We start from the raw sequence: 23,092 nt of genomic DNA on the forward strand, positions 1-23,092 counted from the left end.
CCCTGGCCAAGGAGGGGAACCCACTCGGAGGGTGGGGTGGCACCAAGGCCTTGCGCGGCCCAACGCACAAGGGGGGACGGCGCGCCCTGCTGCGGGCCCTCGCCCTGGCCCCGGTGCCACCCGTTTCCCTTGGTCGGGACTCTTTGTGGCCTAGGCAGGCAGGCGCCCGTGCTGTCTCCACTCTGACCTAGGCACCCACCCACATGAGGCGTCGGGAGGTGTGGGGCCGGGAGAACATTGCTCTGCCTGGTTTCCTAGGCGGAGGCAGGTGTGTTGTCGGCAGAGACCCTCACTCAGGCCAAGTGCGTGATGTCTCTTCTTCTTCCGCAGACGCCGAGCCCGGCACCCGGGAACCTGTTCCGGACGTGCCGCTCCCAACCATGACTCCCAGCACCGAGGAGGCTGACCACGACCACGACCACGACCCCGACCACGACCACGGTAGGGGCCCGTGTGCCTTGTGTCCTCTGCCCCTGGGAGCCCGCTGGGTTGCCGGGGCTCCTTGAGCGAGAACGGGCTTTCCTATTGCCTCCGGGACCGGGAAGGTGTCGCCATGCGATTCCTTGTCCCGAAACGCTGGCCTGTGCTCTGGAGCTGCGGGGACGTCCTCGGGGCTCTGCCCGGGAAGGATGTGCTCCCTGGGGAGAGAGGGGCCGCGGTGCGAGTCAGGCGCTCCGAGACGGGGCCGTGTGTCCTCCCGGGTGCTCTGGTTGGCTGCACGCTGCCTGGGCCTGTCCGCAGGTTGTGCGTTTCTCTGCGTGGTGGTCTGCTGACCCGTGCGGGAGGGGCGTAGGCTTCCCCGCCCCCCACGTCTGCTCCCGCCATGACCCACCCCGGGGGTCTGGTGCAGCACTCCCAGCCCGCATGCCTGGCGTTGCCACGGAGGCTGCGAGTGCAGAAGCCTCATGGGACCCGGCGTGGAGTGCCCCACTGCCCCTGGTGGCCCAGTGTGCGCAGCGGACTTAGGCGCGGGCACGCTGGGCTCCGCGAGGGTGGTGCTCTGTGCCTCTGCCTCTCCTGAGACGTCCTTGCCTTCCTCTTGGCGTTGGCTGGTCTCCGAGCTCCCGGGACAGCGTCCAGGAGGCGTGGCCGCTGCCTGAGGACAAGTCCTCGATGTGCCCTCTGACGCTGGCACGAGCGTGTTCTGGACCCGTGCCGTGCCCCCAGGCAGCTGGGGAGTTGTCTGCCTTGTAGTGCGGCGGGCCACCAGGAGAATCTGACCCAGTGTCCTGGATGGGCCAGTTCCCAGTCGTGCGCTCGTGGCCCAGACCAGACCCGGGCTGGTGTGTGGAGCCAGCCACGCGGGCCCGTCTGTCCTGCGTGCCCTGAGTGGGCGCAGATGAGAGAGGGCGCGGTTGCTCCGTCCGCTTTTCTCCCCTCTCGCCCCCATGCGGGGAGCCGTCCAGCGGGGCCTGGCTGGACTGAGCCCGTGCCGGACACGGTGCTCCGTTGCCGTCCTGGAGGGCCCAGAGGATTGCTCGAGGTGTGCCCACCAGGCCCCTCCCCTGAGACAGGGGGCTGGGTGCCGTCAGGTTCTTTCTTGGCTGCCCCTGGAACCCGGAGGTGGCCCTTGCCTGGTTCCTGGATCCTTTCACTTCCCCTTCCTCGTCGCCTTGCCGTGTGGAAGGGAAGGGCCGCTCTTAGCCCGCCAGCCCTGGCCAAGGAGGGGAACCCACTCGGAGGGTGGGGTGGCACCAAGGCCTTGCGCGGCCCAACGCACAAGGGGGGACGGCGCGCCCTGCTGCGGGCCCTCGCCCTGGCCCCGGTGCCACCAGTTTCCCTTGGCCGGGATTCTTTGTGGCCTAGGCAGGCAGGCGCCCGTGCTGTCTCCACTCTGACCTAGGCACCCACCCACATGAGGCGTCGGGAGGTGTGGGGCCGGGAGAACATTGCTCTGCCTGGTTTCCTAGGCGGAGGCAGGTGTGTTGTCGGCAGAGACCCTCACTCAGGCCAAGTGCGTGATGTCTCTTCTTCTTCCGCAGACGCCGAGCCCGGCACCCGGGAACCTGTTCCGGACGTGCCGCTCCCAACCATGACTCCCAGCACCGAGGAGGCTGACCATGACCACGACCACGACCCCGACCACGACCACGACCACGGTAGGGGCCCGTGTGCCTTGTGTCCTCTGCCCCTGGGAGCCCGCTGGGTTGCCGGGGCTCCTTGAGCGAGAACGGGCTTTCCTATTGCCTCTGGGACCGGGAAGGTGTCGCCATGCGATTCCTTGTCCCGAAACGCTGGCCTGTGCTCTGGAGCTGCGGGGACGTCCTCGGGGCTCTGCCCGGGAAGGATGTGCTCCCTGGGGAGAGAGGGGCCGCGGTGCGAGTCAGGCGCTCCGAGACGGGGCCGTGTGTCCTCCCGGGTGCTCTGGTTGGCTGCACGCTGCCTGGGCCTGTCCGCAGGTTGTCCGTTTCTCTGCGTGGTGGTCTGCTGACCCGTGCGGGAGGGGCGTAGGCTTCCCCGCCCCCCACATCTGCTCCCGCCATGACCCACCCCGGGGGTCTGGTGCAGCACTCCCAGCCCGCATGCCTGGCGTTGCCACGGAGGCTGCGAGTGCAGAAGCCTCATGGGACCCGGCGTGGAGTGCCCCACTGCCCCTGGTGGCCCAGTGTGCGCAGCGGACTTAGGCGCGGGCACGCTGGGCTCCGCGAGGGTGGTGCTCTGTGCCTCTGCCTCTCCTGAGACGTCCTTGCCTTCCTCTTGGCGTTGGCTGGTCTCCGAGCTCCCGGGACAGCGTCCAGGAGGCGTGGCCGCTGCCTGAGGACAAGTCCTCGATGTGCCCTCTGACGCTGGCACGAGCGTGTTCTGGACCCGTGCCGTGCCCCCAGGCAGCTGGGGAGTTGTCTGCCTTGTAGTGCGGCGGGCCACCAGGAGAATCTGACCCAGTGTCCTGGATGGGCCAGTTCCCAGTCGTGCGCTCGTGGCCCAGACCAGACCCGGGCTGGTGTGTGGAGCCAGCCACGCGGGCCCGTCTGTCCTGCGTGCCCTGAGTGGGCGCAGATGAGAGAGGGCGCGGTTGCTCCGTCCGCTTTTCTCCCCTCTCGCCCCCATGCGGGGAGCCGTCCAGCGAGGCCTGGCTGGACTGAGCCCGTGCCGGACACGGTGCTCCGTTGCCGTCCTGGAGGGCCCAGAGGATTGCTCGAGGTGTGCCCACCAGGCCCCTCCCCTGAGACAGGGGGCTGGGTGCCGTCAGGTTCTTTCTTGGCTGCCCCTGGAACCCGGAGGTGGCCCTTGCCTGGTTCCTGGATCCTTTCACTTCCCCTTCCTCGTCGCCTTGCCGTGTGGAAGGCAAGGGCCACTCTTAGCCCGCCAGCCCTGGCCAAGGAGGGGAACCCACTCGGAGGGTGGGGTGGCACCAAGGCCTTGCGTGGCCCAACGCACAAGGGGGGACGGCGCGCCCTGCTGCGGGCCCTCGCCCTGGCCCCGGTGCCACCAGTTTCCCTTGGCCGGGATTCTTTGTGGCCTAGGCAGGCAGGCGCCCGTGCTGTCTCCACTCTGACCTAGGCACCCACCCACATGAGGCGTCGGGAGGTGTGGGGCCGGGAGAACATTGCTCTGCCTGGTTTCCTAGGCGGAGGCAGGTGTGTTGTCGGCAGAGACCCTCACTCAGGCCAAGTGCGTGATGTCTCTTCTTCTTCCGCAGACGCCGAGCCCGGCACCCGGGAACCTGTTCCGGACGTGCCGCTCCCAACCATGACTCCCAGCACCGAGGAGGCTGACCACGACCACGACCACGACCCCGACCACGACCCCGACCACGACCACGGTAGGGGCCCGTGTGCCTTGTGTCCTCTGCCCCTGGGAGCCCGCTGGGTTTCCGGGGCTCCTTGAGCGAGAACGGGCTTTCCTATTGCCTCCGGGACCGGGAAGGTGTCGCCATGCGATTCCTTGTCCCGAAACGCTGGCCTGTGCTCTGGAGCTGCCGGGACGTCCTCGGGGCTCTGCCCGGGAAGGATGTGCTCCCTGGGGAGAGAGGGGCCGCGGTGCGAGTCAGGCGCTCCGAGACGGGGCCGTGTGTCCTCCCGGGTGCTCTGGTTGGCTGCACGCTGCCTGGGCCTGTCCGCAGGTTGTCCGTTTCTCTGCGTGGTGGTCTGCTGACCCGTGCGGGAGGGGCGTAGGCTTCCCCGCCCCCCACGTCTGCTCCCGCCATGACCCACCCCGGGGGTCTGGTGCAGCACTCCCAGCCCGCATGCCTGGCGTTGCCACGGAGGCTGCGAGTGCAGAAGCCTCATGGGACCCGGCGTGGAGTGCCCCACTGCCCCTGGTGGCCCAGTGTGCGCAGCGGACTTAGGTGCGGGCACGCTGGGCTCCGCGAGGGTGGTGCTCTGTGCCTCTGCCTCTCCTGAGACGTCCTTGCCTTCCTCTTGGCGTTGGCTGGTCTCCGAGCTCCCGGGACAGCGTCCAGGAGGCGTGGCCGCTGCCTGAGGACAAGTCCTCGATGTGCCCTCTGACGCTGGCACGAGCGTGTTCTGGACCCGTGCCGTGCCCCCAGGCAGCTGGGGAGTTGTCTGCCTTGTAGTGCGGCGGGCCACCAGGAGAATCTGACCCAGTGTCCTGGATGGGCCAGTTCCCAGTCGTGCGCTCGTGGCCCAGACCAGACCCGGGCTGGTGTGTGGAGCCAGCCACGCGGGCCCGTCTGTCCTGCGTGCCCTGAGTGGGCGCAGATGAGAGAGGGCGCGGTTGCTCCGTCCGCTTTTCTCCCCTCTCGCCCCCATGCGGGGAGCCGTCCAGCGAGGCCTGGCTGGACTGAGCCCGTGCCGGACACGGTGCTCCGTTGCCGTCCTGGAGGGCCCAGAGGATTGCTCGAGGTGTGCCCACCAGGCCCCTCCCCTGAGACAGGGGGCTGGGTGCCGTCAGGTTCTTTCTTGGCTGCCCCTGGAACCCGGAGGTGGCCCTTGCCTGGTTCCTGGATCCTTTCACTTCCCCTTCCTCGTCGCCTTGCCGTGTGGAAGGCAAGGGCCGCTCTTAGCCCGCCAGCCCTGGCCAAGGAGAGGAACCCACTCGGAGGGTGGGGTGGCACCAAGGCCTTGCGCGGCCCAACGCACAAGGGGGGACGGCGCGCCCTGCTGCGGGCCCTCGCCCTGGCCCCGGTGCCACCAGTTTCCCTTGGCCGGGATTCTTTGTGGCCTAGGCAGGCAGGCGCCCGTGCTGTCTCCACTCTGACCTAGGCACCCACCCACATGAGGCGTCGGGAGGTGTGGGGCCGGGAGAACATTGCTCTGCCTGGTTTCCTAGGCGGAGGCAGGTGTGTTGTCGGCAGAGACCCTCACTCAGGCCAAGTGCGTGATGTCTCTTCTTCTTCCGCAGACGCCGAGCCCGGCACCCGGGAACCTGTTCCGGACGTGCCGCTCCCAACCATGACTCCCAGCACCGAGGAGGCTGACCACGACCACGACCACGACCCCGACCACGACCCCGACCACGACCACGACCACGGTAGGGGCCCGTGTGCCTTGTGTCCTCTGCCCCTGGGAGCCCGCTGGGTTGCCGGGGCTCCTTGAGCGAGAACGGGCTTTCCTATTGCCTCCGGGACCGGGAAGGTGTCGCCATGCGATTCCTTGTCCCGAAACGCTGGCCTGTGCTCTGGAGCTGCGGGGAAGTCCTCGGGGCTCTGCCCGGGAAGGATGTGCTCCCTGGGTAGAGAGGGGCCGCGGTGCGAGTCAGGCGCTCCGAGACGGGGCCGTGTGTCCTCCCGGGTGCTCTGGTTGGCTGCACGCTGCCTGGGCCTGTCCGCAGGTTGTGCGTTTCTCTGCGTGGTGGTCTGCTGACCCGTGCGGGAGGGGCGTAGGCTTCCCCGCCCCCCACGTCTGCTCCCGCCATGACCCACCCCGGGGGTCTGGTGCAGCACTCCCAGCCCGCATGCCTGGCGTTGCCACGGAGGCTGCGAGTGCAGAAGCCTCATGGGACCCGGCGTGGAGTGCCCCACTGCCCCTGGTGGCCCAGTGTGCGCAGCGGACTTAGGCGCGGGCACGCTGGGCTCCGCGAGGGTGGTGCTCTGTGCCTCTGCCTCTCCTGAGACGTCCTTGCCTTCCTCTTGGCGTTGGCTGGTCTCCGAGCTCCCGGGACAGCGTCCAGGAGGCGTGGCCGCTGCCTGAGGACAAGTCCTCGATGTGCCCTCTGACGCTGGCACGAGCGTGTTCTGGACCCGTGCCGTGCCCCCAGGCAGCTGGGGAGTTGTCTGCCTTGTAGTGCGGCGGGCCACCAGGAGAATCTGACCCAGTGTCCTGGATGGGCCAGTTCCCAGTCGTGCGCTCGTGGCCCAGACCAGACCCGGGCTGGTGTGTGGAGCCAGCCACGCGGGCCCGTCTGTCCTGCGTGCCCTGAGTGGGCGCAGATGAGAGAGGGCGCGGTTGCTCCGTCCGCTTTTCTCCCCTCTCGCCCCCATGCGGGGAGCCGTCCAGCGGGGCCTGGCTGGACTGAGCCCGTGCCGGACACGGTGCTCCGTTGCCGTCCTGGAGGGCCCAGAGGATTGCTCGAGGTGTGCCCACCAGGCCCCTCCCCTGAGACAGGGGGCTGGGTGCCGTCAGGTTCTTTCTTGGCTGCCCCTGGAACCCGGAGGTGGCCCTTGCCTGGTTCCTGGATCCTTTCACTTCCCCTTCCTCGTCGCCTTGCCGTGTGGAAGGGAAGGGCCGCTCTTAGCCCGCCAGCCCTGGCCAAGGAGGGGAACCCACTCGGAGGGTGGGGTGGCACCAAGGCCTTGCGCGGCCCAACGCACAAGGGGGGACGGCGCGCCCTGCTGCGGGCCCTCGCCCTGGCCCCGGTGCCACCAGTTTCCCTTGGCCGGGATTCTTTGTGGCCTAGGCAGGCAGGCGCCCGTGCTGTCTCCACTCTGACCTAGGCACCCACCCACATGAGGCGTCGGGAGGTGTGGGGCCGGGAGAACATTGCTCTGCCTGGTTTCCTAGGCGGAGGCAGGTGTGTTGTCGGCAGAGACCCTCACTCAGGCCAAGTGCGTGATGTCTCTTCTTCTTCCGCAGACGCCGAGCCCGGCACCCGGGAACCTGTTCCGGACGTGCCGCTCCCAACCATGACTCCCAGCACCGAGGAGGCTGACCATGACCACGACCACGACCCCGACCACGACCACGACCACGGTAGGGGCCCGTGTGCCTTGTGTCCTCTGCCCCTGGGAGCCCGCTGGGTTGCCGGGGCTCCTTGAGCGAGAACGGGCTTTCCTATTGCCTCTGGGACCGGGAAGGTGTCGCCATGCGATTCCTTGTCCCGAAACGCTGGCCTGTGCTCTGGAGCTGCGGGGACGTCCTCGGGGCTCTGCCCGGGAAGGATGTGCTCCCTGGGGAGAGAGGGGCCGCGGTGCGAGTCAGGCGCTCCGAGACGGGGCCGTGTGTCCTCCCGGGTGCTCTGGTTGGCTGCACGCTGCCTGGGCCTGTCCGCAGGTTGTCCGTTTCTCTGCGTGGTGGTCTGCTGACCCGTGCGGGAGGGGCGTAGGCTTCCCCGCCCCCCACATCTGCTCCCGCCATGACCCACCCCGGGGGTCTGGTGCAGCACTCCCAGCCCGCATGCCTGGCGTTGCCACGGAGGCTGCGAGTGCAGAAGCCTCATGGGACCCGGCGTGGAGTGCCCCACTGCCCCTGGTGGCCCAGTGTGCGCAGCGGACTTAGGCGCGGGCACGCTGGGCTCCGCGAGGGTGGTGCTCTGTGCCTCTGCCTCTCCTGAGACGTCCTTGCCTTCCTCTTGGCGTTGGCTGGTCTCCGAGCTCCCGGGACAGCGTCCAGGAGGCGTGGCCGCTGCCTGAGGACAAGTCCTCGATGTGCCCTCTGACGCTGGCACGAGCGTGTTCTGGACCCGTGCCGTGCCCCCAGGCAGCTGGGGAGTTGTCTGCCTTGTAGTGCGGCGGGCCACCAGGAGAATCTGACCCAGTGTCCTGGATGGGCCAGTTCCCAGTCGTGCGCTCGTGGCCCAGACCAGACCCGGGCTGGTGTGTGGAGCCAGCCACGCGGGCCCGTCTGTCCTGCGTGCCCTGAGTGGGCGCAGATGAGAGAGGGCGCGGTTGCTCCGTCCGCTTTTCTCCCCTCTCGCCCCCATGCGGGGAGCCGTCCAGCGAGGCCTGGCTGGACTGAGCCCGTGCCGGACACGGTGCTCCGTTGCCGTCCTGGAGGGCCCAGAGGATTGCTCGAGGTGTGCCCACCAGGCCCCTCCCCTGAGACAGGGGGCTGGGTGCCGTCAGGTTCTTTCTTGGCTGCCCCTGGAACCCGGAGGTGGCCCTTGCCTGGTTCCTGGATCCTTTCACTTCCCCTTCCTCGTCGCCTTGCCGTGTGGAAGGCAAGGGCCACTCTTAGCCCGCCAGCCCTGGCCAAGGAGGGGAACCCACTCGGAGGGTGGGGTGGCACCAAGGCCTTGCGTGGCCCAACGCACAAGGGGGGACGGCGCGCCCTGCTGCGGGCCCTCGCCCTGGCCCCGGTGCCACCAGTTTCCCTTGGCCGGGATTCTTTGTGGCCTAGGCAGGCAGGCGCCCGTGCTGTCTCCACTCTGACCTAGGCACCCACCCACATGAGGCGTCGGGAGGTGTGGGGCCGGGAGAACATTGCTCTGCCTGGTTTCCTAGGCGGAGGCAGGTGTGTTGTCGGCAGAGACCCTCACTCAGGCCAAGTGCGTGATGTCTCTTCTTCTTCCGCAGACGCCGAGCCCGGCACCCGGGAACCTGTTCCGGACGTGCCGCTCCCAACCATGACTCCCAGCACCGAGGAGGCTGACCACGACCACGACCACGACCCCGACCACGACCCCGACCACGACCACGGTAGGGGCCCGTGTGCCTTGTGTCCTCTGCCCCTGGGAGCCCGCTGGGTTTCCGGGGCTCCTTGAGCGAGAACGGGCTTTCCTATTGCCTCCGGGACCGGGAAGGTGTCGCCATGCGATTCCTTGTCCCGAAACGCTGGCCTGTGCTCTGGAGCTGCCGGGACGTCCTCGGGGCTCTGCCCGGGAAGGATGTGCTCCCTGGGGAGAGAGGGGCCGCGGTGCGAGTCAGGCGCTCCGAGACGGGGCCGTGTGTCCTCCCGGGTGCTCTGGTTGGCTGCACGCTGCCTGGGCCTGTCCGCAGGTTGTCCGTTTCTCTGCGTGGTGGTCTGCTGACCCGTGCGGGAGGGGCGTAGGCTTCCCCGCCCCCCACGTCTGCTCCCGCCATGACCCACCCCGGGGGTCTGGTGCAGCACTCCCAGCCCGCATGCCTGGCGTTGCCACGGAGGCTGCGAGTGCAGAAGCCTCATGGGACCCGGCGTGGAGTGCCCCACTGCCCCTGGTGGCCCAGTGTGCGCAGCGGACTTAGGTGCGGGCACGCTGGGCTCCGCGAGGGTGGTGCTCTGTGCCTCTGCCTCTCCTGAGACGTCCTTGCCTTCCTCTTGGCGTTGGCTGGTCTCCGAGCTCCCGGGACAGCGTCCAGGAGGCGTGGCCGCTGCCTGAGGACAAGTCCTCGATGTGCCCTCTGACGCTGGCACGAGCGTGTTCTGGACCCGTGCCGTGCCCCCAGGCAGCTGGGGAGTTGTCTGCCTTGTAGTGCGGCGGGCCACCAGGAGAATCTGACCCAGTGTCCTGGATGGGCCAGTTCCCAGTCGTGCGCTCGTGGCCCAGACCAGACCCGGGCTGGTGTGTGGAGCCAGCCACGCGGGCCCGTCTGTCCTGCGTGCCCTGAGTGGGCGCAGATGAGAGAGGGCGCGGTTGCTCCGTCCGCTTTTCTCCCCTCTCGCCCCCATGCGGGGAGCCGTCCAGCGAGGCCTGGCTGGACTGAGCCCGTGCCGGACACGGTGCTCCGTTGCCGTCCTGGAGGGCCCAGAGGATTGCTCGAGGTGTGCCCACCAGGCCCCTCCCCTGAGACAGGGGGCTGGGTGCCGTCAGGTTCTTTCTTGGCTGCCCCTGGAACCCGGAGGTGGCCCTTGCCTGGTTCCTGGATCCTTTCACTTCCCCTTCCTCGTCGCCTTGCCGTGTGGAAGGCAAGGGCCGCTCTTAGCCCGCCAGCCCTGGCCAAGGAGAGGAACCCACTCGGAGGGTGGGGTGGCACCAAGGCCTTGCGCGGCCCAACGCACAAGGGGGGACGGCGCGCCCTGCTGCGGGCCCTCGCCCTGGCCCCGGTGCCACCAGTTTCCCTTGGCCGGGATTCTTTGTGGCCTAGGCAGGCAGGCGCCCGTGCTGTCTCCACTCTGACCTAGGCACCCACCCACATGAGGCGTCGGGAGGTGTGGGGCCGGGAGAACATTGCTCTGCCTGGTTTCCTAGGCGGAGGCAGGTGTGTTGTCGGCAGAGACCCTCACTCAGGCCAAGTGCGTGATGTCTCTTCTTCTTCCGCAGACGCCGAGCCCGGCACCCGGGAACCTGTTCCGGACGTGCCGCTCCCAACCATGACTCCCAGCACCGAGGAGGCTGACCACGACCACGACCACGACCCCGACCACGACCCCGACCACGACCACGACCACGGTAGGGGCCCGTGTGCCTTGTGTCCTCTGCCCCTGGGAGCCCGCTGGGTTGCCGGGGCTCCTTGAGCGAGAACGGGCTTTCCTATTGCCTCCGGGACCGGGAAGGTGTCGCCATGCGATTCCTTGTCCCGAAACGCTGGCCTGTGCTCTGGAGCTGCGGGGAAGTCCTCGGGGCTCTGCCCGGGAAGGATGTGCTCCCTGGGTAGAGAGGGGCCGCGGTGCGAGTCAGGCGCTCCGAGACTGGGCCGTGTGTCCTCCCGGGTGCTCTGGTTGGCTGCACGCTGCCTGGGCCTGTCCGCAGGTTGTCCGTTTCTCTGCGTGGTGGTCTGCTGACCCGTGCGGGAGGGGCGTAGGCTTCCCCGCCCCCCACGTCTGCTCCCGCCATGACCCACCCCGGGGGTCTGGTGCAGCACTCCCAGCCCGCATGCCTGGCGTTGCCACGGAGGCTGCGAGTGCAGAAGCCTCATGGGACCCGGCGTGGAGTGCCCCACTGCCCCTGGTGGCCCAGTGTGCGCAGCGGACTTAGGCGCGGGCACGCTGGGCTCCGCGAGGGTGGTGCTCTGTGCCTCTGCCTCTCCTGAGACGTCCTTGCCTTCCTCTTGGCGTTGGCTGGTCTCCGAGCTCCCGGGACAGCGTCCAGGAGGCGTGGCCGCTGCCTGAGGACCAGTCCTCGATGTGCCCTCTGACGCTGGCACGAGCGTGTTCTGGACCCGTGCCGTGCCCCCAGGCAGCTGGGGAGTTGTCTGCCTTGTAGTGCGGCGGGCCACCAGGAGAATCTGACCCAGTGTCCTGGATGGGCCAGTTCCCAGTCGTGCGCTCGTGGCCCAGACCAGACCCGGGCTGGTGTGTGGAGCCAGCCACGCGGGCCCGTCTGTCCTGCGTGCCCTGAGTGGGCGCAGATGAGAGAGGGCGCGGTTGCTCCGTCCGCTTTTCTCCCCTCTCGCCCCCATGCGGGGAGCCGTCCAGCGAGGCCTGGCTGGACTGAGCCCGTGCCGGACACGGTGCTCCGTTGCCGTCCTGGAGGGCCCAGAGGATTGCTCGAGGTGTGCCCACCAGGCCCCTCCCCTGAGACAGGGGGCTGGGTGCCGTCAGGTTCTTTCTTGGCTGCCCCTGGAACCCGGAGGTGGCCCTTGCCTGGTTCCTGGATCCTTTCACTTCCCCTTCCTCGTCGCCTTGCCGTGTGGAAGGCAAGGGCCGCTCTTAGCCCGCCAGCCCTGGCCAAGGAGGGGAACCCACTCGGAGGGTGGGGTGGCACCAAGGCCTTGCGCGGCCCAACGCACAAGGGGGGACGGCGCGCCCTGCTGCGGGCCCTCGCCCTGGCCCCGGTGCCACCAGTTTCCCTTGGCCGGGATTCTTTGTGGCCTAGGCAGGCAGGCGCCCATGCTGTCTCCACTCTGACGTAGGCACCCACCCACATGAGGCGTCGGGAGGTGTGGGGCCGGGAGAACATTGCTCTGCCTGGTTTCCTAGGCGGAGGCAGGTGTGTTGTCGGCAGAGACCCTCACTCAGGCCAAGTGCGTGATGTCTCTTCTTCTTCCGCAGACGCCGAGCCCGGCACCCGGGAACCTGTTCCGGACGTGCCGCTCCCAACCATGACTCCCAGCACCGAGGAGGCTGACCACGACCACGACCACGACCCCGACCACGACCCCGACCACGACCACGACCACGGTAGGGGCCCGTGTGCCTTGTGTCCTCTGCCCCTGGGAGCCCGCTGGGTTGCCGGGGCTCCTTGAGCGAGAACGGGCTTTCCTATTGCCTCCGGGACCGGGAAGGTGTCGCCATGCGATTCCTTGTCCCGAAACGCTGGCCTGTGCTCTGGAGCTGCGGGGAAGTCCTCGGGGCTCTGCCCGGGAAGGATGTGCTCCCTGGGTAGAGAGGGGCCGCGGTGCGAGTCAGGCGCTCCGAGACTGGGCCGTGTGTCCTCCCGGGTGCTCTGGTTGGCTGCACGCTGCCTGGGCCTGTCCGCAGGTTGTCCGTTTCTCTGCGTGGTGGTCTGCTGACCCGTGCGGGAGGGGCGTAGGCTTCCCCGCCCCCCACGTCTGCTCCCGCCATGACCCACCCCGGGGGTCTGGTGCAGCACTCCCAGCCCGCATGCCTGGCGTTGCCACGGAGGCTGCGAGTGCAGAAGCCTCATGGGACCCGGCGTGGAGTGCCCCACTGCCCCTGGTGGCCCAGTGTGCGCAGCGGACTTAGGCGCGGGCACGCTGGGCTCCGCGAGGGTGGTGCTCTGTGCCTCTGCCTCTCCTGAGACGTCCTTGCCTTCCTCTTGGCGTTGGCTGGTCTCCGAGCTCCCGGGACAGCGTCCAGGAGGCGTGGCCGCTGCCTGAGGACCAGTCCTCGATGTGCCCTCTGACGCTGGCACGAGCGTGTTCTGGACCCGTGCCGTGCCCCCAGGCAGCTGGGGAGTTGTCTGCCTTGTAGTGCGGCGGGCCACCAGGAGAATCTGACCCAGTGTCCTGGATGGGCCAGTTCCCAGTCGTGCGCTCGTGGCCCAGACCAGACCCGGGCTGGTGTGTGGAGCCAGCCACGCGGGCCCGTCTGTCCTGCGTGCCCTGAGTGGGCGCAGATGAGAGAGGGCGCGGTTGCTCCGTCCGCTTTTCTCCCCTCTCGCCCCCATGCGGGGAGCCGTCCAGCGAGGCCTGGCTGGACTGAGCCCGTGCCGGACACGGTGCTCCGTTGCCGTCCTGGAGGGCCCAGAGGATTGCTCGAGGTGTGCCCACCAGGCCCCTCCCCTGAGACAGGGGGCTGGGTGCCGTCAGGTTCTTTCTTGGCTGCCCCTGGAACCCGGAGGTGGCCCTTGCCTGGTTCCTGGATCCTTTCACTTCCCCTTCCTCGTCGCCTTGCCGTGTGGAAGGGAAGGGCCGCTCTTAGCCCGCCAGCCCTGGCCAAGGAGGGGAACCCACTCGGAGGGTGGGGTGGCACCAAGGCCTTGCGCGGCCCAACGCACAAGGGGGGGACGGCGCGCCCTGCTGCGGGCCCTCGCCCTGGCCCCGGTGCCACCAGTTTCCCTTGGCCGGGATTCTTTGTGGCCTAGGCAAGCAGGCGCCCATGCTGTCTCCGCACTGACCTCGGCACCCACCCACATGAGGCGTCGGGAGGTGTGGGGCCGGGAGAACATTGCTCTGCCTGGTTTCCTAGACGGAGGCAGGTGTGTTGTCGGCAGAGACCCTCACTCAGGCCAAGTGCGTGATGTCTCTTCTTCTTCCGCAGACGCCGAGCCCGGCACCCGGGAACCTGTTCCGGACGTGCCGCTCCCCACCATGACTCCCAGCACCGAGGAGGCTGACCACGACCACGACCACGACCACGACCACAACCACGGTAGGGGCCCCGTGTGCCTTGTGTCCTCTGCCCCTGGGAGCCCGCTGGGTTGCCGGGGCTCCTTGAGCGAGAACGGGCTTTCCTATTGCCTCCGGGACCGGGAAGGTGTCGCCATGCGATTCCTTGTCTCGAAACGCTGGCCTGTGCTCTGGAGCTGCGGGGACGTCCTCGGGGCTCTGCCCGGGAAGGATGTGCTCCCTGGGGAGAGAGGGGCCGCGGTGCGAGTCAGGCGCTCCGAGACGGGGCCGTGTGTCCTCCCGGGTGCTCTGGTTGGCTGCACGCTGCCTGGGCCTGTCCGCAGGTTGTGCGTTTCTCTGCGTGGTGGTCTGCTAACCCGTGCGGGAGGGGCGTAGGCTTCCCCGCCCCCCACGTCTGCTCCCGCCATGACCCACCCCGGGGGTCTGGTGCAGCACTCCCAGCCCGCATGCCTGGCGTTGCCACGGAGGCTGCGAGTGCAGAAGCCTCATGGGACCCGGCGTGGAGTGCCCCACTGCCCCTGGTGGCCCAGTGTGCGCAGCGGACTTAGGCGCGGGCACGCTGGGCTCCGCGAGGGTGGTGCTCTGTGCCTCTGCCTCTCCTGAGACGTCCTTGCCTTCCTCTTGGCGTTGGCTGGTCTCCGAGCTCCCGGGACAGCGTCCAGGAGGCGTGGCCGCTGCCTGAGGACCAGTCCTCGATGTGCCCTCTGACGCTGGCACGAGCGTGTTCTGGACCCGTGCCGTGCCCCCAGGCAGCTGGGGAGTTGTCTGCCTTGTAGTGCGGCGGGCCACCAGGAGAATCTGACCCAGTGTCCTGGATGGGCCAGTTCCCAGTCGTGCGCTCGTGGCCCAGACCAGACCCGGGCTGGTGTGTGGAGCCAGCCACGCGGGCCCGTCTGTCCTGCGTGCCCTGAGTGGGCGCAGATGAGAGAGGGCGCGGTTGCTCCGTCCGCTTTTCTCCCCTCTCGCCCCCACGCGGGGAGCCGTCCAGCGGGGCCTGGCTGGACTGAGCCCGTGCCGGACACGGTGCTCCGTTGCCGTCCTGGAGGGCCCAGAGGATTGCTCGAGGTGTGCCCACCAGGCCCCTCCCCTGAGACAGGGGGCTGGGTGCCGTCAGGTTCTTTCTTGGCTGCCCCTGGAACCCGGAGGTGGCCCTTGCCTGGTTCCTGGATCCTTTCACTTCCCCTTCCTCGTCGCCTTGCCGTGTGGAAGGGAAGGGCCGCTCTTAGCCCGCCAGCCCTGGCCAAGGAGGGGAACCCACTCGGAGGGTGGGGTGGCACCAAGGCCTTGCGCGGCCCAACGCACAAGGGGGGACGGCGCGCCCTGCTGCGGGCCCTCGCCCTGGCCCCGGTGCCACCCGTTTCCCTTGGTCGGGACTCTTTGTGGCCTAGGCAGGCAGGCGCCCGTGCTGTCTCCGCACTGACCTAGGCACCCACCCACATGAGGCGTCGGGAGGTGTGGGGCCGGGAGAACGTTTCTCTGCCTGGTTTCCTAGGCGGAGGCAGGTGTGTTGTCGGCAGAGACCCTCACTCGGGCCAAGTGCGTGATGTCTCTTCTTCTTCCGCAGACGCCGAGCCCGGCACCCGGGAACCTGTTCCGGACGTGCCGCTCCCAACCATGACTCCCAGCACCGAGGAGGCTGACCACGACCACGACCACGACCACGACCACCACCACGACCACAACCACGGTAGGGGCCCCGTGTGCCTTGTGTCCTCTGCCCCTGGGAGCCCGCTGGGTTGCCGGGGCTCCTTGAGCGAGAACGGGCTTTCCTATTGCCTCCGGGACCGGGAAGGTGTCGCCATGCGATTCCTTGTCCCGAAACGCTGGCCTGTGCTCTGGAGCTGCGGGGACGTCCTCGGGGCTCTGCCCGGGAAGGATGTGCTCCCTGGGGAGAGAGGGGCCGCGGTGCGAGTCAGGCGCTCCGAGACGGGGCCGTGTGTCCTCCCGGGTGCTCTGGTTGGCTGCACGCTGCCTGGGCCTGTCCGCAGGTTGTGCGTTTCTCTGCGTGGTGGTCTGCTAACCCGTGCGGGAGGGGCGTAGGCTTCCCCGCCCCCCACGTCTGCTCCCGCCATGACCCACCCCGGGGGTCTGGTGCAGCACTCCCAGCCCGCATGCCTGGCGTTGCCACGGAGGCTGCGAGTGCAGAAGCCTCATGGGACCCGGCGTGGAGTGCCCCACTGCCCCTGGTGGCCCAGTGTGCGCAGCGGACTTAGGCGCGGGCACGCTGGGCTCCGCGAGGGTGGTGCTCTGTGCCTCTGCCTCTCCTGAGACGTCCTTGCCTTCCTCTTGGCGTTGGCTGGTCTCCGAGCTCCCGGGACAGCGTCCAGGAGGCGTGGCCGCTGCCTGAGGACCAGTCCTCGATGTGCCCTCTGACGCTGGCACGAGCGTGTTCTGGACCCGTGCCGTGCCCCCAGGCAGCTGGGGAGTTGTCTGCCTTGTAGTGCGGCGGGCCACCAGGAGAATCTGACCCAGTGTCCTGGATGGGCCAGTTCCCAGTCGTGCGCTCGTGGCCCAGACCAGACCCGGGCTGGTGTGTGGAGCCAGCCACGCGGGCCCGTCTGTCCTGCGTGCCCTGAGTGGGCGCAGATGAGAGAGGGCGCGGTTGCTCCGTCCGCTTTTCTCCCCTCTCGCCCCCATGCGGGGAGCCGTCCAGCGAGGCCTGGCTGGACTGAGCCCGTGCCGGACACGGTGCTCCGTTGCCGTCCTGGAGGGCCCAGAGGATTGCTCGAGGTGTGCCCACCAGGCCCCTCCCCTGAGACAGGGGGCTGGGTGCCGTCAGGTTCTTTCTTGGCTGCCCCTGGAACCCGGAGGTGGCCCTTGCCTGGTTCCTGGATCCTTTCACTTCCCCTTCCTCGTCGCCTTGCCGTGTGGAAGGGAAGGGCCGCTCTTAGCCCGCCAGCCCTGGCCAAGGAGGGGAACCCACTCGGAGGGTGGGGTGGCACCAAGGCCTTGCGCGGCCCAACGCACAAGGGGGGACGGCGCGCCCTGCTGCGGGCCCTCGCCCTGGCCCCGGTGCCACCCGTTTCCCTTGGTCGGGACTCTTTGTGGCCTAGGCAGGCAGGCGCCCGTGCTGTCTCCGCACTGACCTAGGCACCCACCCACATGAGGCGTCGGGAGGTGTGGGGCCGGGAGAACGTTTCTCTGCCTGGTTTCCTAGGCGGAGGCAGGTGTGTTGTCGGCAGAGACCCTCACTCGGGCCAAGTGCGTGATGTCTCTTCTTCTTCCGCAGACGCCGAGCCCGGCACCCGGGAACCTGTTCCGGACGTGCCGCTCCCAACCATGACTCCCAGCACCAAGGAGGCTGACCACGACCACGACCACGACCACGACCACCACCACGACCACAACCACGGTAGGGGCCCCGTGTGCCTTGTGTCCTCTGCCCCTGGGAGCCCGCTGGGTTGCCGGGGCTCCTTGAGCGAGAACGGGCTTTCCTATTGCCTCCGGGACCGGGAAGGTGTCGCCATGCGATTCCTTGTCCCGAAACGCTGGCCTGTGCTCTGGAGCTGCGGGGACGTCCTCGGGGCTCTGCCCGGGAAGGATGTGCTCCCTGGGGAGAGAGGGGCCGCGGTGCGAGTCAGGCGCTCCGAGACGGGGCCGTGTGTCCTCCCGGGTGCTCTGGTTGGCTGCACGCTGCCTGGGCCTGTCCGCAGGTTGTGCGTTTCTCTGCGTGGTGGTCTGCTAACCCGTGCGGGAGGGGCGTAGGCTTCCCCGCCCCCCACGTCTGCTCCCGCCATGACCCACCCCGGGGGTCTGGTGCAGCACTCCCAGCCCGCATGCCTGGCGTTGCCACGGAGGCTGCGAGTGCAGAAGCCTCATGGGACCCGGCGTGGAGTGCCCCACTGCCCCTGGTGGCCCAGTGTGCGCAGCGGATTTATGCGCGGGCACGCTGGGCTCCGCGAAGGTGGTGCTCTGTGCCTCTGCCTCTCCTGAGACGTCCTTGCCTTCCTCTTGGCGTTGGCTGGTCTCCGAGCTCCCGGGACAGCGTCCAGGAGGCGTGGCCGCTGCCTGAGGACCAGTCCTCGATGTGCCCTCTGACGCTGGCACGAGCGTGTTCTGGACCCGTGCCGTGCCCCCAGGCAGCTGGGGAGTTGTCTGCCTTGTAGTGCGGCGGGCCACCAGGAGAATCTGACCCAGTGTCCTGGATGGGCCAGTTCCCAGTCGTGCGCTCGTGGCCCAGACCAGACCCGGGCTGGTGTGTGGAGCCAGCCACGCGGGCCCGTCTGTCCTGCGTGCCCTGAGTGGGCGCAGATGAGAGAGGGCGCGGTTGCTCCGTCCGCTTTTCTCCCCTCTCGCCCCCACGCGGGGAGCCGTCCAGCGGGGCCTGGCTGGACTGAGCCCGTGCCGGACACGGTGCTCCGTTGCCGTCCTGGAGGGCCCAGAGGATTGCTCGAGGTGTGCCCACCAGGCCCCTCCCCTGAGACAGGGGGCTGGGTGCCGTCAGGTTCTTTCTTGGCTGCCCCTGGAACCCGGAGGTGGCCCTTGCCTGGTTCCTGGATCCTTTCACTTCCCCTTCCTCGTCGCCTTGCCGTGTGGAAGGGAAGGGCCGCTCTTAGCCAGCCAGCCCTGGCCAAGGAGGGGAACCCACTCGGAGGGTGGGGTGGCACCAAGGCCTTGCGCGGCCCAACGCACAAGGGGGGACGGCGCGCCCTGCTGCGGGCCCTCGCCCTGGCCCCGGTGCCACCCGTTTCCCTTGGTCGGGACTCTTTGTGGCCTAGGCAGGCAGGCGCCCGTGCTGTCTCCGCACTGACCTAGGCACCCACCCACATGAGGTGTCGGGAGGTGTGGGGCCGGGAGAACGTTTCTCTGCCTGGTTTCCTAGGCGGAGGCAGGTGTGTTGTCGGCAGAGACCCTCACTCGGGCCAAGTGCGTGATGTCTCTTCTTCTTCTGCAGACGCCGAGCCCGGCACCCGGGAACCTGTTCCGGACGTGCCGCTCCCCACCATGACTCCCAGCACCGAGGAGGCTGACCACGACCACGACCACGACCACGACCACAACCACGGTAGGGGCCCCGTGTGCCTTGTGTCCTCTGCCCCTGGGAGCCCGCTGGGTTGCCGGGGCTCCTTGAGCGAGAACGGGCTTTCCTATTGCCTCCGGGACCGGGAAGGTGTCGCCATGCGATTCCTTGTCTCGAAACGCTGGCCTGTGCTCTGGAGCTGCGGGGACGTCCTCGGGGCTCTGCCCGGGAAGGATGTGCTCCCTGGGGAGAGAGGGGCCGCGGTGCGAGTCAGGCGCTCCGAGACGGGGCCGTGTGTCCTCCCGGGTGCTCTGGTTGGCTGCACGCTGCCTGGGCCTGTCCGCAGGTTGTGCGTTTCTCTGCGTGGTGGTCTGCTAACCCGTGCGGGAGGGGCGTAGGCTTCCCCGCCCCCCACGTCTGCTCCCGCCATGACCCACCCCGGGGGTCTGGTGCAGCACTCCCAGCCCGCATGCCTGGCGTTGCCACGGAGGCTGCGAGTGCAGAAGCCTCATGGGACCCGGCGTGGAGTGCCCCACTGCCCCTGGTGGCCCAGTGTGCGCAGCGGACTTAGGCGCGGGCACGCTGGGCTCCGCGAGGGTGGTGCTCTGTGCCTCTGCCTCTCCTGAGACGTCCTTGCCTTCCTCTTGGCGTTGGCTGGTCTCCGAGCTCCCGGGACAGCGTCCAGGAGGCGTGGCCGCTGCCTGAGGACCAGTCCTCGATGTGCCCTCTGACGCTGGCACGAGCGTGTTCTGGACCCGTGCCGTGCCCCCAGGCAGCTGGGGAGTTGTCTGCCTTGTAGTGCGGCGGGCCACCAGGAGAATCTGACCCAGTGTCCTGGATGGGCCAGTTCCCAGTCGTGCGCTCGTGGCCCAGACCAGACCCGGGCTGGTGTGTGGAGCCAGCCACGCGGGCCCGTCTGTCCTGCGTGCCCTGAGTGGGCGCAGATGAGAGAGGGCGCGGTTGCTCCGTCCGCTTTTCTCCCCTCTCGCCCCCACGCGGGGAGCCGTCCAGCGGGGCCTGGCTGGACTGAGCCCGTGCCGGACACGGTGCTCCGTTGCCGTCCTGGAGGGCCCAGAGGATTGCTCGAGGTGTGCCCACCAGGCCCCTCCCCTGAGACAGGGGGCTGGGTGCCGTCAGGTTCTTTCTTGGCTGCCCCTGGAACCCGGAGGTGGCCCTTGCCTGGTTCCTGGATCCTTTCACTTCCCCTTCCTCGTCGCCTTGCCGTGTGGAAGGGAAGGGCCGCTCTTAGCCCGCCAGCCCTGGCCAAGGAGGGGAACCCACTCGGAGGGTGGGGTGGCACCAAGGCCTTGCGCGGCCCAACGCACAAGGGGGGACGGCGCGCCCTGCTGCGGGCCCTCGCCCTGGCCCCGGTGCCACCCGTTTCCCTTGGTCGGGACTCTTTGTGGCCTAGGCAGGCAGGCGCCCGTGCTGTCTCCGCACTGACCTAGGCACCCACCCACATGAGGCGTCGGGAGGTGTGGGGCCGGGAGAACGTTTCTCTGCCTGGTTTCCTAGGCGGAGGCAGGTGTGTTGTCGGCAGAGACCCTCACTCGGGCCAAGTGCGTGATGTCTCTTCTTCTTCCGCAGACGCCGAGCCCGGCACCCGGGAACCTGTTCCGGACGTGCCGCTCCCAACCATGACTCCCAGCACCGAGGAGGCTGACCACGACCATGACCACGACCACCACCACGACCACGACCACGGTAGGGGCCCCGTGTGCCTTGTGTCCTCTGCCCCTGGGAGCCCACTGGGTTGCCGGGGCTCCTTGAGCGAGAACGGGCTTTCCTATTGCCTCCGGGACCGGGAAGGTGTCGCCATGCGATTCCTTGTCCCGAAACGCTGGCCTGTGCTCTGGAGCTGCGGGGACGTCCTCGGGGCTCTGCCCGGGAAGGATGTGCTCCCTGGGGAGAGAGGGGCCGCGGTGCGAGTCAGGCGCTCCGAGACGGGGCCGTGTGTCCTCCCGGGTGCTCTGGTTGGCTGCACGCTGCCTGGGCCTGTCCGCAGGTTGTGCGTTTCTCTGCGTGGTGGTCTGCTAACCCGTGCGGGAGGGGCGTAGGCTTCCCCGCCCCCCACGTCTGCTCCCGCCATGACCCACCCCGGGGGTCTGGTGCAGCACTCCCAGCCCGCATGCCTGGCGTTGCCACGGAGGCTGCGAGTGCAGAAGCCTCATGGGACCCGGCGTGGAGTGCCCCACTGCCCCTGGTGGCCCAGTGTGCGCAGCGGACTTAGGCGCGGGCACGCTGGGCTCCGCGAGGGTGGTGCTCTGTGCCTCTGCCTCTCCTGAGACGTCCTTGCCTTCCTCTTGGCGTTGGCTGGTCTCCGAGCTCCCGGGACAGCGTCCAGGAGGCGTGGCCGCTGCCTGAGGACCAGTCCTCGATGTGCCCTCTGACGCTGGCACGAGCGTGTTCTGGACCCGTGCCGTGCCCCCAGGCAGCTGGGGAGTTGTCTGCCTTGTAGTGCGGCGGGCCACCAGGAGAATCTGACCCAGTGTCCTGGATGGGCCAGTTCCCAGTCGTGCGCTCGTGGCCCAGACCAGACCCGGGCTGGTGTGTGGAGCCAGCCACGCGGGCCCGTCTGTCCTGCGTGCCCTGAGTGGGCGCAGATGAGAGAGGGCGCGGTTGCTCCGTCCGCTTTTCTCCCCTCTCGCCCCCACGCGGGGAGCCGTCCAGCGGGGCCTGGCTGGACTGAGCCCGTGCCGGACACGGTGCTCCGTTGCCGTCCTGGAGGGCCCAGAGGATTGCTCGAGGTGTGCCCACCAGGCCCCTCCCCTGAGACAGGGGGCTGGGTGCCGTCAGGTTCTTTCTTGGCTGCCCCTGGAACCCGGAGGTGGCCCTTGCCTGGTTCCTGGATCCTTTCACTTCCCCTTCCTCGTCGCCTTGCCGTGTGGAAGGGAAGGGCCGCTCTTAGCCCGCCAGCCCTGGCCAAGGAGGGGAACCCACTCGGAGGGTGGGGTGGCACCAAGGCCTTGCGCGGCCCAACGCACAAGGGGGGACGGCGCGCCCTGCTGCGGGCCCTCGCCCTGGCCCCGGTGCCACCCGTTTCCCTTGGTCGGGACTCTTTGTGGCCTAGGCAGGCAGGCGCCCGTGCTGTCTCCGCACTGACCTAGGCACCCACCCACATGAGGCGTCGGGAGGTGTGGGGCCGGGAGAACGTTTCTCTGCCTGGTTTCCTAGGCGGAGGCAGGTGTGTTGTCGGCAGAGACCCTCACTCGGGCCAAGTGCGTGATGTCTCTTCTTCTTCCGCAGACGCCGAGCCCGGCACCCGGGAACCTGTTCCGGACGTGCCGCTCCCAACCATGACTCCCAGCACCGAGGAGGCTGACCACGACCACGACCACGACCACGACCACCACCACGACCACAACCACGGTAGGGGCCCCGTGTGCCTTGTGTCCTCTGCCCCTGGGAGCCCGCTGGGTTGCCGGGGCTCCTTGAGCGAGAACGGGCTTTCCTATTGCCTCCGGGACCGGGAAGGTGTCGCCATGCGATTCCTTGTCCCGAAACGCTGGCCTGTGCTCTGGAGCTGCGGGGACGTCCTCGGGGCTCTGCCCGGGAAGGATGTGCTCCCTGGGGAGAGAGGGGCCGCGGTGCGAGTCAGGCGCTCCGAGACGGGGCCGTGTGTCCTCCCGGGTGCTCTGGTTGGCTGCACGCTGCCTGGGCCTGTCCGCAGGTTGTGCGTTTCTCTGCGTGGTGGTCTGCTAACCCGTGCGGGAGGGGCGTAGGCTTCCCCGCCCCCCACGTCTGCTCCCGCCATGACCCACCCCGGGGGTCTGGTGCAGCACTCCCAGCCCGCATGCCTGGCGTTGCCACGGAGGCTGCGAGTGCAGAAGCCTCATGGGACCCGGCGTGGAGTGCCCCACTGCCCCTGGTGGCCCAGTGTGCGCAGCGGACTTAGGCGCGGGCACGCTGGGCTCCGCGAGGGTGGTGCTCTGTGCCTCTGCCTCTCCTGAGACGTCCTTGCCTTCCTCTTGGCGTTGGCTGGTCTCCGAGCTCCCGGGACAGCGTCCAGGAGGCGTGGCCGCTGCCTGAGGACCAGTCCTCGATGTGCCCTCTGACGCTGGCACGAGCGTGTTCTGGACCCGTGCCGTGCCCCCAGGCAGCTGGGGAGTTGTCTGCCTTGTAGTGCGGCGGGCCACCAGGAGAATCTGACCCAGTGTCCTGGATGGGCCAGTTCCCAGTCGTGCGCTCGTGGCCCAGACCAGACCCGGGCTGGTGTGTGGAGCCAGCCACGCGGGCCCGTCTGTCCTGCGTGCCCTGAGTGGGCGCAGATGAGAGAGGGCGCGGTTGCTCCGTCCGCTTTTCTCCCCTCTCGCCCCCATGCGGGGAGCCGTCCAGCGAGGCCTGGCTGGACTGAGCCCGTGCCGGACACGGTGCTCCGTTGCCGTCCTGGAGGGCCCAGAGGATTG

General features: G+C 68.7%; 5 protein-coding genes across 17 annotated transcripts in view; all 5 read left to right on the forward strand.

The window, feature by feature from the left end:
• LOC138843592 (rho GTPase-activating protein 20-like) overlaps nucleotides 1–23,092 on the forward strand; it is a 1,064,354-nt gene that overhangs the window by 86,558 nt on the left and 954,704 nt on the right. The gene's annotated exons all lie outside the window — the stretch shown is intronic.
• Nucleotides 123–3,867, forward strand: LOC138843601 (zinc transporter ZIP10-like). The gene is made up of 2 exons (XM_070048262.1): nucleotides 123–2,099; nucleotides 3,641–3,867. Exons 1-2 carry the CDS (start codon nucleotides 1,856–1,858, stop codon nucleotides 3,826–3,828), a joined length of 432 nt encoding a protein of 143 aa, XP_069904363.1. The 5' UTR covers nucleotides 123–1,855; the 3' UTR covers nucleotides 3,829–3,867.
• On the forward strand, nucleotides 4,996–8,835 carry LOC138843600 (zinc transporter ZIP10-like). Its single transcript, XM_070048261.1, has 3 exons — nucleotides 4,996–5,433; nucleotides 6,975–7,091; nucleotides 8,633–8,835. Exons 1-3 carry the CDS (start codon nucleotides 5,178–5,180, stop codon nucleotides 8,818–8,820), a joined length of 561 nt encoding a protein of 186 aa, XP_069904362.1. The 5' UTR covers nucleotides 4,996–5,177; the 3' UTR covers nucleotides 8,821–8,835.
• LOC138843595 (uncharacterized) lies at nucleotides 9,988–15,906 on the forward strand. 2 transcript variants are annotated; one of them, XM_070048244.1, is made up of 4 exons: nucleotides 9,988–10,425; nucleotides 11,967–12,095; nucleotides 13,638–13,748; nucleotides 15,291–15,906. In XM_070048244.1, the coding sequence occupies exons 1-4, from the start codon at nucleotides 10,170–10,172 to the stop codon at nucleotides 15,764–15,766; spliced, it is 972 nt and encodes a 323-aa protein (XP_069904345.1). In that variant the 5' UTR covers nucleotides 9,988–10,169; the 3' UTR covers nucleotides 15,767–15,906. The 2 variants fall into 2 exon arrangements, with proteins under 2 accessions (XP_069904345.1, XP_069904346.1); XM_070048245.1 differs by lacking the exon at nucleotides 13,638–13,748 and having other exon boundaries at nucleotides 15,291–15,902.
• On the forward strand, nucleotides 16,550–22,780 carry LOC138843597 (zinc transporter ZIP10-like). Of its 2 annotated transcripts, none has more exons than XM_070048256.1 (3): nucleotides 16,550–17,078; nucleotides 20,274–20,390; nucleotides 21,933–22,780. In XM_070048256.1, the coding sequence occupies exons 1-3, from the start codon at nucleotides 16,829–16,831 to the stop codon at nucleotides 22,406–22,408; spliced, it is 843 nt and encodes a 280-aa protein (XP_069904357.1). In that variant the 5' UTR covers nucleotides 16,550–16,828; the 3' UTR covers nucleotides 22,409–22,780. The 2 variants fall into 2 exon arrangements, with proteins under 2 accessions (XP_069904357.1, XP_069904358.1); XM_070048257.1 differs by lacking the exon at nucleotides 16,550–17,078 and adding an exon at nucleotides 18,626–18,731 and having other exon boundaries at nucleotides 21,933–22,763.

Source organism: Oryctolagus cuniculus, chromosome 8 (assembly GCF_964237555.1).
Source record: "Oryctolagus cuniculus chromosome 8, mOryCun1.1, whole genome shotgun sequence".
NCBI lineage: Eukaryota > Metazoa > Chordata > Mammalia > Lagomorpha > Leporidae > Oryctolagus > Oryctolagus cuniculus.